The following is an 11,523-nucleotide window of genomic DNA, read 5'->3' on the forward strand; positions in this document are numbered from 1 at the left end:
CATCATCTGCCATTTTCGCTGTTGTCCTCACTCGTATTTCTTCACAATAGCTGCAGAACTTCTGATGGTTCGGCTGGCGGCTGGCCTAGAACATGGGCAGGTATATGCAAATGTTGGGGGCGTAACTATTAGTGATCCCGACTGTTATGTAACAGTTGGAGTTATGTTCTGATTCGCCTATTTTTCAGTGGTCTTTGTTTATTCACGAGATTTACATAAGGAGGAGGAAACAATGATGTTTGAGGCTCACTGTATGTCATTTCCATGTACAGAACTTATTATTCAACTATGCCAAGGTAAAGACAGTTTTCCATTCTATGGCACCTTTAATAAAATTCTATGATTTATAAGTGAAAGTGATGTGACATATGGCCAAGTATGGTGACCCATACTCAGAATTCGTGCTCTGCATTTAACCCATCCAAAGTGCACACACACAGCAGTGAACACACACACACACACACACACACACACACACACACACACACACACACCCGGAGCAGTGGGCAGCCATTTATGCTGCAGTGCCCAGGGAGCAGTTGGGGGTTCGGTGCCTTGCTCAAGGGCACCTCAGTCGTGGTATTGAGGGTGAAGAGAGCGCTGGATATTCACTCCCCCCACCTACAATCCCTGCCAGACTGAGACTCGAACCCGCAACCTTTGGATTACAAGTCCGGCTCTCTAACCATCAGGCCACGACTTCCCCAAAAAGGGAAAGGGAAGTGGTGTGTAGCCAAGTATGGTGACCCATACTCGGAATTTGTGCTCTACATTTAACCCATCCAAGCGTACACACGGTAGTGAACATATACACCCGGAGCAGTGGGCAGCCATTGCTGCGGCACCCAGGGAGTAGTTGGGGGTCCGGTGCCTTGCTCAAGGGTCTCACCTCAGTCGTGGTATTGAGGGTGGAGAGAGTGTTGGTTATTCACTCCCCCCACCTACAATCCCTGCCGGACCTGAGACTCGAACCCACGACCTTCAGGTTACAAGTTCAACTCTCTATCCATTAGGCCACGACTGCCCACAGTCCGGGGCAGTATAGGCTAAATTGAGTTTATAGACTATATATAGGCTAAGTTGAGTTTGAAGTTGATGGCTCAAAAGTGAAAGTAAAATGTGCACATAGCTTTTAAGCTGTTTAGAAGTGAAGGAAAGTGGGGAAAAGAGAGAAAACTTAAACGAATTAACAGCGAACAAGTGCTTTACAGAATTGCTGCTAATTTGAAAGTAAAATGCGCACCCTGCTTTTACAAGCTATTTAAAAGCGAAGGAAAGCGTGAAAAAGAGGAGAACCCCCCCACAACATGGTACTACCGGTGCTGTTACACGTTGATTAACCGGTGGGGAAATTTTCTCACCGTCACAACCCTAGCAGCCATGGCTGGATAATTTCATGTTCATAATCACTCTGGATTGCTCAAAATTGTGAATGAATGGGAATATACTTCAGAGATATTTTACTCATAATAATTTCTAGGGGTGCCAATAATTGTGTCCAATGTGTTTTTGAGAAAAACATTTATTTCATAATGATATTTCCCACCATTTTAAATTCTTATTATCCAATGAAAGGTTAGAATTTGGGAATTAAATTTGAATTTTTTAAATAAAAGATCAAAAGGATTAACAATGCAGATTAATTTTCACAGCCATATTTACCAATGGTGCTGATATTTTTGGCCATGACTGTATGTTCAAGTTATATGTAATTTCATCAGAGTACTGATTGATCAGGTCAAATCTGTGCAACATTCTAAGAGTAACCCACTCAAACCGAAGGGAATAAAAATCTGCCGAGGTGCTGTTCTCTACTCTGGGTAAACAAGTTTATTGCTGGTCAGGTGAGTGGGAGGCAGCTGAACATGAGGCAGAGAGGGACGTAGCCCTAACTTGTGTAAATACAGGCTTTATAAATGCAGCGCTGTGAGAGATGGACTGAGCTTAAATCTAACCCTGACAGTCAGTTTATTTAGACTAAAAAAAAAAAAAAAAAGGTCAATAGCAACTGCAAGGAGCAGTATGAAGTTTTTCTCATCGTATACGGTACCACAACTATTTCAAGGCGCAGAAATTAAATAAGCAGCCCATAGAGGTACTAGAGCATTGCGGCTCAGATCAATAACTCATTATCTAGCCCTGCAGTCACAATCTCAGGGTTACAACCAGAACCACATCAAATCCGTGACTGCAGAACTCCACAGAATGCTTGCACAGACTTCACGTATTTATTAAATAAACTAAAATAAGAGTGTTATTCGCATATCAGTTTAACATTTTTAAATCCATTCAGAAGAATTCTTTCCTCCAAAACCTGAACAGAAAATTAAAAAAAAAATCCATAGATTTCATCAGGGCCTGGACTCAACAAATTTTTATGCTTTGCTCTGGGATGAAACAGCATGACGTATAAAGACAAGACTGCCAGCTTGAACTGTAAGAGGAAACCATGTTTTTGGAGTGAACTTTCATTCCATATACAAGCTTTCATAATCCGGGGAGCCGTTTCATAAAACTATTTTACCAAATTAGCCAGGCTTATTTCAGGTATTCTGACTTATTGAACATATGCACGATTACTTCCTGGTTTTGGATAAGCTAGCTCAGTCATTTCCAGTCAACTGTACTGTGCCATAAGGAAGCGCCCTTTGCTCAGTTTCTCTACATAATCCATTCACAATTTGGAGAAAAGTTTTGTTTGTTTAAGAGGACCAAACGTCCAAGAATAACGTTTCAGGGATGACAAACACGAATGTTAAATTTACGCGAGTGAATCCGTTAAATCATGCCGCGAGTCACTGGTATGATTGACAGCGGCAACTAGGGCTGAGTGATTAATTGCATTTGCGATAATATCACGATATGAAAAGCATAAGGAGACGTCCCCTCTCTTATAGCTCTCGCAGTATTTGATGACACACAGCGATCGGTCTAGCTGCACTGCTTCAAGTTGAACACATCTAAGCAGTCTTCAGAGGAAGCATCAAGTTTATCTTATCAATAATATTTGTAGTCCCCCCCCCCTTTTTTTTTTTAATAGAAACACTAAATGACAAACAATATCTTAAGTACCACCACTAGACCTAAGTTCAGTCAACATGACAAATATGCATTCATACATGATTATTCTAATTACTAAAGTTCTATCATCATTTAATGCTAAATTATCATAATAACATTTAATGTTTGACTGACTGATTCTAAGTGAGATATTTAAAAAAAAACTGTGCCATTTTCCAAACATAAGCTTGCTTTATTTATATATACACATACATACACACACACACATTAATATATCAGATAATTAATATTAGTCTGGTGAGTAAACTAAAACAAATTACAAGCCAATGGAGATTCTATTGCCAAGTAGAGGGTTGATAATATTTACAATAATCAATTGAATTTGATAGGGGTCTCTCACATTGTCCCACAGAAACATTAAAATAGTGTCGATTAGTGTACAATGTTTTATATTCTATTTAGTGACCATTTCATTTATTTAACATTTAAAATTGGGGGCATCCAAGTTATGACATATTTGAACATTAAAAAAAAAAAAAGTAACAATAGTTACTTTCCCTGGTAATTAGTTTCTTTTATAATGATGTAACTCAGTTACTGTTTGTGAGAAGTAACTAGTAATATAACTAATTACTTTTTTAATAACGTGCCCAACACTGCATACTATACAATTATTACTTGTCTTTGTTGAATAATACAGAATATAAAAAGCTTTAAAAAATAATTACATATTAAAATCGCAATCGCAATATTGGTTAAAAAATAAAATAAAAAATAAATCACAATTAGATTATTTTCCAAAATCGTTCAGCCCTAGTGGCAAAGGAATGAATCATTTGATGAGCGGATGTCAAAATAGAGCTAAAATTCAGACTAACAAAACTACAGCAGCAACAAGTCTGTGTTGGATTAAACTTAAACATGTAGTTATTAAATTAAATCTAAACATTTCAAAATATTGAATGCTTAATTGCTGTACCAACATATTTAGTTTATATTTAACCATGTAAGCTAGGTATTTAAATAATTAAGCATTATATTAAGCATTGTCTGTCCTTATTTATTTTAACTGAAGTCTACTTTTATTTGTGCACTCACGGTATCAACAAAAACGATGTGCTTTTATACTGCCGTCTCGTCTTGAACAGGAGCGCTTCACAAAAATGAACCAAAACTAGCGAATACATGCCTCACAGACATGATAAACATCTAGGCTATAGAAAGCTTTAAATGGCTACTTAACAAAATAAAACAAATCGAAAACAAATACGCTTTCATTATAATCAATCCATGCATTTCTCTCTAAAGGCGCGTCTAATGAGGAGATGGTGAGTCAGGATCAGCAACTTCATCCTTGCGACACGAACTCTGAAAACACTAGTTTATTAGTAAATAATTCAAATATCTCATTATTTCCCCCTGACACATTCATAGTAATTACCTGCTGGGGCATTGCGGCAAGCTTTTAGTCTATTGCGTACGTTTGAACGCAGAACTCTTCAGCTGCGCTGACGGCTCTCTGCTGCTGCGGGACTCTAAGCACCATCGAGCCGCTCTTGACAATCGCGGTAGCACGGTCTCGTGTTGTTTCCACCAGCGCGGCAATTTTTATTTTATTTTTTCAGCACTAATTGATGGATGTCTAAAATATAAAATTAAGGAGAAGCCTAAAACATGAATGAAAAGTGAACCTTTAATAAAGTGAATTTTACTGTAGAGTTACAATAAGAAATAATAAAGGCTATAATAAATACTGAGAAATAATAAAGGCTTTAAAATTTAAGATTTTAAAAATGTGTTCATTGGCTGAAGGCAAGATGTTGATTATGGAGAATACCATGATGTCATTTAAGAGATTAGCCTAACTGCCTAAACAGTTACGATAGTGTTTATTTGTCAGCATTAGGTGTGCGATATGACGATTTTTGATCGTGGACGATAAAAATGTCTCCACGATCTGCTTTTGAAGAAATATCGTAGTATCGTGCTACAGCGCACATTATGTCAGATACAGTTCTGGCGCCTCCGTCTCTATGTACTGTACAACACGACATACAGCAGTAGAGTTACTCTGACAGGACACTGCACTTATTCACGATCGCAAAAGTACATTATTTGCAAACAAGCCTTGCTGGTTAAATGTTTAATTCGCACGCTGGTCTGACATGCGCTTTTTCTGAGCGCATACACTTGAAGCACGCGCACTAAAAAGCCTGTCTAACAGCGCCTGATTACTCAACTAAGTTAAGTTGAGTAAGCTGTCGACTGTCATTAAAGGGATAGTTCACCCTAAAATTAAATTTCTGTCATTATTTACTCACTCACATGTTGTCCCAAACCTCTATTAATTTCTTGTGCTGAATGAGGGTAACCAAACAGTTGCTGGTCTACACTGACTTTGATAGCAGGAAAGAAAAATCCTCTGTGGACCAGCAACTGTTTGGTCTTCAAAACAGCATTTATGATCAGCAGAAGAAAGAAACTCATTCAGGTTTAAAACAACTTTTGAGTAAATGATGGTATAAAAATAAAACATTATGACAGAATTGACAGACAGATGACAGAATATTTATTTTTGGGGGAACTATTCATTTAACGTTAACAAAACAAAACGCAAAGAGAAAAATCACTCACTATTCTTGACTGAAAAACTTTAATACAGTTGCTTTAGGAATCAGTCTATGTAGTGTTTTATTTTTATATTTGTTTATTCAATTTCATTGAATGGTCCTGCTAAATACATCTATTGTACCTGAAAATAAAGCACTGTTTGTAATTTATGTGTATCTTTGTTTTTATTTTTTAATAAGAAAGGTAAAATAGGCCCACTTTGGCCTAAATATCTGCCATGTCTTTGTCTTTTTTTTTTTTTTTTTGACCTTGAAAGGCTAGTTTGGCTGTAATGCTCAGACAACTTGTAAAACCAACATGACAAAGAATCGTGATAAAATCGTGAATCGTGTTAAAGTTAACCTTTTCAAATAACAATCGTGGTCCCAGACAGTGCAGCTATACCTTACATATGCAGGTAAAATCTGAATTTCTCCAGTTATTATTAAAAAACAAGCTAAACAGACTTCATAGCTAGCGTTAGTGAAGCAGTCAGTGGAATCTTTCTGCCTCCACCTAAGCTCCGTCCACAGAAAAACGTCACAATGTTTACTAACAAAAAAGGGGTCTATACGGAGGATTAAAAAACTACATGCGTCACATTTAATATCCAACAACAAATATTTAATTTTATTCAGAATTGCGCTATTATTCTATTCTGCTCCGTCAGTGTAGCGCGCATGTGTGCAGCAGCACTTATTCACTCATGCAAGTCTCGCCCACTCATGACAGCAAAATGGATATATCTGCATGACTTTCTAACATTTACAGATGAAAAATATACCTGTGACGTGTCAGTTATGCACTGAGCAAAACACCATGTCTCAAATGCATTAAACAGCACAAATATTCGCTGTTTGCTATGGTGGATCGATTTGATCCATGATAGACATAAAGGGCTGCTTAAGAATAAGCATGCACATCAAATTATACTGACTCATTGAACCTGGATTGAATCAGTGAGATTGCGTGAACTTAAATTGTGGTTTATGAAAGCGCTTTAATCCCGATTGATTTGTTATTTCAGTCAGGTTTTGGACTTCAATCCCCGCTTTTCTTAGCGTCTTTTATGAAACAGTCCCCAGGTTAACTACACATTAGATGGAATCGATCTTCATAACCTTTTTGGTTTCAAAAGGAAATTAAAGAGAAAACTCACTCAATGTCTTTTCTCACAGATCCCAAAAGATCCTCTCTCTCCCTGATTGCCATGAAATTTGATTTGGTTTTATGAAATTCATGTGTGTAGTCCTACAGAAGGAAAACAGAGATGAAGGGGTTATAAATAACAAGCAAGGTCAGCTAAGTGCCCTTTCATCTTGAGAATACAGTCTTTTTTCAAAAGTTTGGGGTTGTTATTTTTTTAAAATCTTTATAAACAAAGTATTTTATGCTTACATAGGCTGCATTTACTTGATTAAAAATACAGTAAAAGCAGTAATATTATGAAACACTACTACATAACTGTTTTCTATTTGAACATTTTATGTAATTTATTCCTCTGATCACAAAGGCGAATTTTCAGCAGCCACTATGATCCTTCAGAAATCATTCTAATATGTTGATTTGGTGCTCAAGAAACATTTCTTATTATTATTATTATTATCAATAATTAGAAAATTTTGCTGCTTAATAGTATTGTGGAAACTGTTACACATTTTTTGTCCCCCAGTATTTTTTTAATGAATACAAAGTAAACATATATACATATACATATATATATACATACATACATACATTTGTATTGTATATCTCTATCTATACATCTATATCTATACATCTATATCTATATCTATATCTATATCTATATATATATATATATATATATATATCACAGCATACATTTTTACTGCCACTTTGAATCAATTTAATGCATTCTTGCTAAATAAAAGTATTACTTTCCTCCAAAAAGAATAATTACATTAATAAACACAAATAAATACCTTACTGACCCTAAACATATAAACATTAGTTTAATATTCATGTATATTAATCGTTGGGCATATTATAATTATAAATTATAAAAGAAACTCACCTGTAGGATGTCTCTGTGCCTCTGGAGAGTGTGCATTAGAGCAGCATTCAGAGACGTTACTCCCGGTGTGCTTGTATACTCAGCCATCTTGTCATTCACCCCTGTAAGCTTTAAAACACAGGAACAAAGTGAAACATGTTTATTGTCACAGCTGTCTACAGAGTCACAAACGTGGATATGAAGCCCTGAAGTGCTGTCTAGGAAGGCAGTTTATTAGTAAATCATCTGATTAACAATGTGTAAAATAAATAAATTCTATTTAAATTGAGTACTTATTTGCACACAATTACTTTTTCATTTATCTTATTTGTTTTCATTTACTGGTATTGTCTATACTGAAATATATACCCTGCCCTCTAGAAATCAGTTTTTGACCACTAAAAAAAACAAAAAAAACACTTATCAGTCAATATGTAGTTTAATATACACGAGGAGCAGGTTGGGAGACTATAAAGAAAACATATAGCACATACTAGAAAGACAACAAAAGTCCAGGGTGCTCAGGGAGTTCAATGAGATATTTGAAGGTGCTCTTTGGGGTCGGGAATTCAAATGGATGTAAAAAAAGAGAAATCCAAGGCACTCTTCTTCAAAAATATTTAAAAAGCCTTCATCATACTGACTATATCATGATAGAAAATTTAAAAGACATGGGAGGAAGCAACCCACGCGTAGTGGTGTAAAACGCCTTCTTCAGGAGCGCATACTATTGGTAAATTTTACAGAGTTCTTACTTTCGCAAGTAGTTGCTCAATCTCCACTGACATGGTCTCAAACATTCTGTCCTGCGTGGAGTTGGAGAGCAGAGGTGTTGTATCCGAACTATTGAACAGAGAAAGAACAGAACAGTGTTATCTTTACACTGAGATTGAGAAAACATTACAATTCCTTCGATGAGGTAGAGTGGCATCACACCTGTCTCCTCTACGGCCGTCCCGGGAACTGCTGTAACTGGTGCACAGCTTACTGAAGGACACCAGCTTCAGGTCCAGCTCGTTCTCGAGCTGCCTCGCCTGCTTCCGCAAGTCTGTCAACATGATTACAATCAGTAAATTATTTCAGTAGGTTATATACACATTCAAAAATGTAAGACAGCATCTCCAGAGTTAGTGGCAGTTTACATTAGATAACAAAATAACATCAGAAAATGTTATAAAATTATACACAGCATATCACTGACAACTTAAGCTAACTTAGTAGTTATTTATGCTTATAAAAGACAAAACAATCATAGTAGTCTACCTGGTCGTTGATAGTTCAGAGTTAACAATCTACAGAGTCACAAACACGTAGGAACATTCAAAACGTAGATATGAAGCCCTCAAGTGCTGTCTATGAAGGCAGTTTATTAGTTTTTGAAATACGGCCCATGAGTTTATTTGATTTTGGTGTAAAATCTTGTTCTAGCTTCATATACAAACAGCTGCTTAACTTTTTTGACAGCTTATAAATGCTTGTGTTACATTAAATAAAGAAAGACTGTATAAAGTGAAACCCATCAGACAAATGTTTAAAGTAAGAGATATGAAAGATGTCTGGCTGTTTTCCTCAGGTTAATCGGAAGCACTGACGTTTCAGCGGACTAGCAAGCTAATGCTAACGGCGATAGTTAACGGGGTAACCTGACAGCGTTTTCATGGAAACGTCGCCAAAGACTGTCCAGAACAAGGAATTGGCGTGAGCTGTCACAAAGCGCAATAAAGCTTTTGGTCGAGCGGAATTTGTAACGCTTTGCCACCTCACCTTCCCAATAGTTGCTGTTTCCTCCTGCCATCTTTGTTGTTCAACGTCATCCGCGGTGGTGCCGGCCAGAGCCGTTGAGAAACAGGGTCGCGATATATCGTTGAAACAACGGAAGTTCAAAACGCTCGATCGTCACGTGATTCTAGACCTCAAATAGTTCCAGGAAGTTCATAGCGGCCAATTGGGATGCATTGAGTTAGAGAGACAGAACTGCGATCTTTGGTAATTAGTAGACAATAAAATTATTTATTTACATAATTTATAAAATAATGTATACGTAGCATATGTAGCTGTATCAGTGTTGTTTTTAAAAGATAAAATCCGCTAATATTTGAGGATTCATTTGGTCAGCTATCTTTACCTGCCTTGTTAACAGATTTTAGGCTGAAGTTGAAATGTTGTTGTATGCATTTGTCAATTTTATTTAATTTCTGTATTTTCTTAAATGTGTGTGTAGATAGTATTTACAGAGTTTTAACTTTTAGTTTTAGTTACTTTTTCTTATTTGTAAGTTGCTTTGGATAAAAGTGTCTGCTAAATGACTAAAAGTAAGCAAGTAACTTAAAGTAAGTTACCATTGTAAAAGTCCATGTTATTTAAACGACATCGTGGTCTTTTACCAAGGTAACTTCAGACTCTGAATATATATATATATATATATATATATATATATATATATAGATGTATGAATGTGTGTGTGTTCTTACAACTTGTATGTTGTAGTCAAGTGCAATCACATCCAATTGTTTATTTTCGTATTATTAATCTCATGGTAAATATTAAGTTTGTTCTTAGAAAATGCATTCCAAATAAGTGAATATATTTTAAGATTATGTGAAAATGAATCTTGTTTAATGTTTTTGATTCTTGTGCACCCCAGTTATTAATATATAAAAATATATTTGTAGTATATTCAAATTTAAAACAACATTTAATCATATATTTTATGCATGTTGACTTTTGTTATGCTCTCATTTACAGCAATATATTTATACATTTATAATAAACTATACATATAATTAAATAATTCACATTTATTTGTATAGCACTTTTTTATTATACACATAGTTTCAAAGCAGCTTTACAGAAAATTAATGTTTCTATATTACAAATAAGAGATCTGTTAACAGGTGTAACGTGTCAAAGTAATCTTCCTATGGCAGAAATGTTCTAAAATTAGACGATACAAATCATGCATTTAAATAATGTTATGTATTCAGAAACAATGAAACATGTATACAGAAACAATGAACAGATTAAAGCAATGGTTACACGATGTGATCATTACAATGCAAGGAAAATTGAGCAGTTTTGTGAGTTTATTCAGAGTCAGATTCATCTGAAGTCCTCTCAAAGGTTGGCGTCATCTCTTCACAAGTGTTGGGTCATCTGAAGTCTTCATGAAAGGTCTTCATGTATAAAATACAGTAACAATGTACAGGTTTACTGTGATTACTTCTATAAAATAGTAGTGGTATATAATACATTTTTGGAAATTTAGTCTAGCTAATTCTTAAATGAAAACGGCTCACCTATTTTAAACTTTTCATTCTCACTTAGGCATCCTTTGCAAAATCCAAGTCTGTTAAATAACTCCCCACCAGCAAAAATCACGTTTAAAAGCCTTAATTACACAACATGTATGAAACTGCATGTAGAGAATGAATAACATCCCGTAAATCTACTAATTAAGTGAGGAATAATCTAATAATGATCCCTTTTAATGCACAACGCAATTTAATTAGCTGTTCTGATAATATACAATTTGTTTCTATAAATGTTTTACCTTTTAAAAGTTCATCACAGCATCTCTTCTGCGGCATCTCTATGGCGCTGATAGTATTAGCGCGAACTTCCGGGAAGTATTGAGCGGCTCCACGATCCGCCATTGCTGTAAAAAACCGGTCCACGGTGTTGTCGCAACTCTCTCTCTCGCTGGCTCTGGTGCTGGCTGGAGCAAGAGCTCTTCACTGCTGTCTGCGCGCCCTCACGCGGTGTGAATGATGCTAGTGAAAACATTGTTCAAATATACAAACCCATTAAGTTTAAACATATTTAGTTTCTTTTATATAAAACAATAATATATATTATGTAACACACACACACACAATCAA

At 35.8% G+C, this 11,523-nt stretch overlaps 1 protein-coding gene across 2 annotated transcripts in view; it reads right to left on the reverse strand.

Moving 5' to 3' along the window:
• The window catches only part of LOC306853937 (Golgi SNAP receptor complex member 1), a 37,178-nt gene extending 27,651 nt beyond the window's left edge, over positions 1-9,527 (reverse strand). Inside the window, exons 1-5 of one of the 2 annotated variants that reach the window (XR_013782790.1) lie at positions 9,410-9,527; positions 8,582-8,693; positions 8,401-8,488; positions 7,667-7,774; positions 6,791-6,882 (exon numbers count right to left, since the gene is read on the reverse strand). Coding sequence is in view for 1 of the 2 variants with exons in the window: in XM_079391652.1 (XP_079247778.1) it covers positions 6,791-6,882; positions 7,667-7,774; positions 8,401-8,488; positions 8,582-8,693; positions 9,410-9,440 (431 nt within the window). In the remaining variant the exon portion in view is untranslated. The remainder of the gene's footprint in view (positions 1-6,790; positions 6,883-7,666; positions 7,775-8,400; positions 8,489-8,581; positions 8,694-9,409) is intronic. The other variant, XM_079391652.1, reaches the window with a different exon arrangement.
• Between the last annotated feature and the right edge of the window lie 1,996 nt (positions 9,528-11,523).

Source organism: Barbus barbus, assembly GCF_936440315.1.
Source record: "Barbus barbus genome assembly, chromosome: 34".
Lineage (NCBI taxonomy): Eukaryota > Metazoa > Chordata > Actinopteri > Cypriniformes > Cyprinidae > Barbus > Barbus barbus.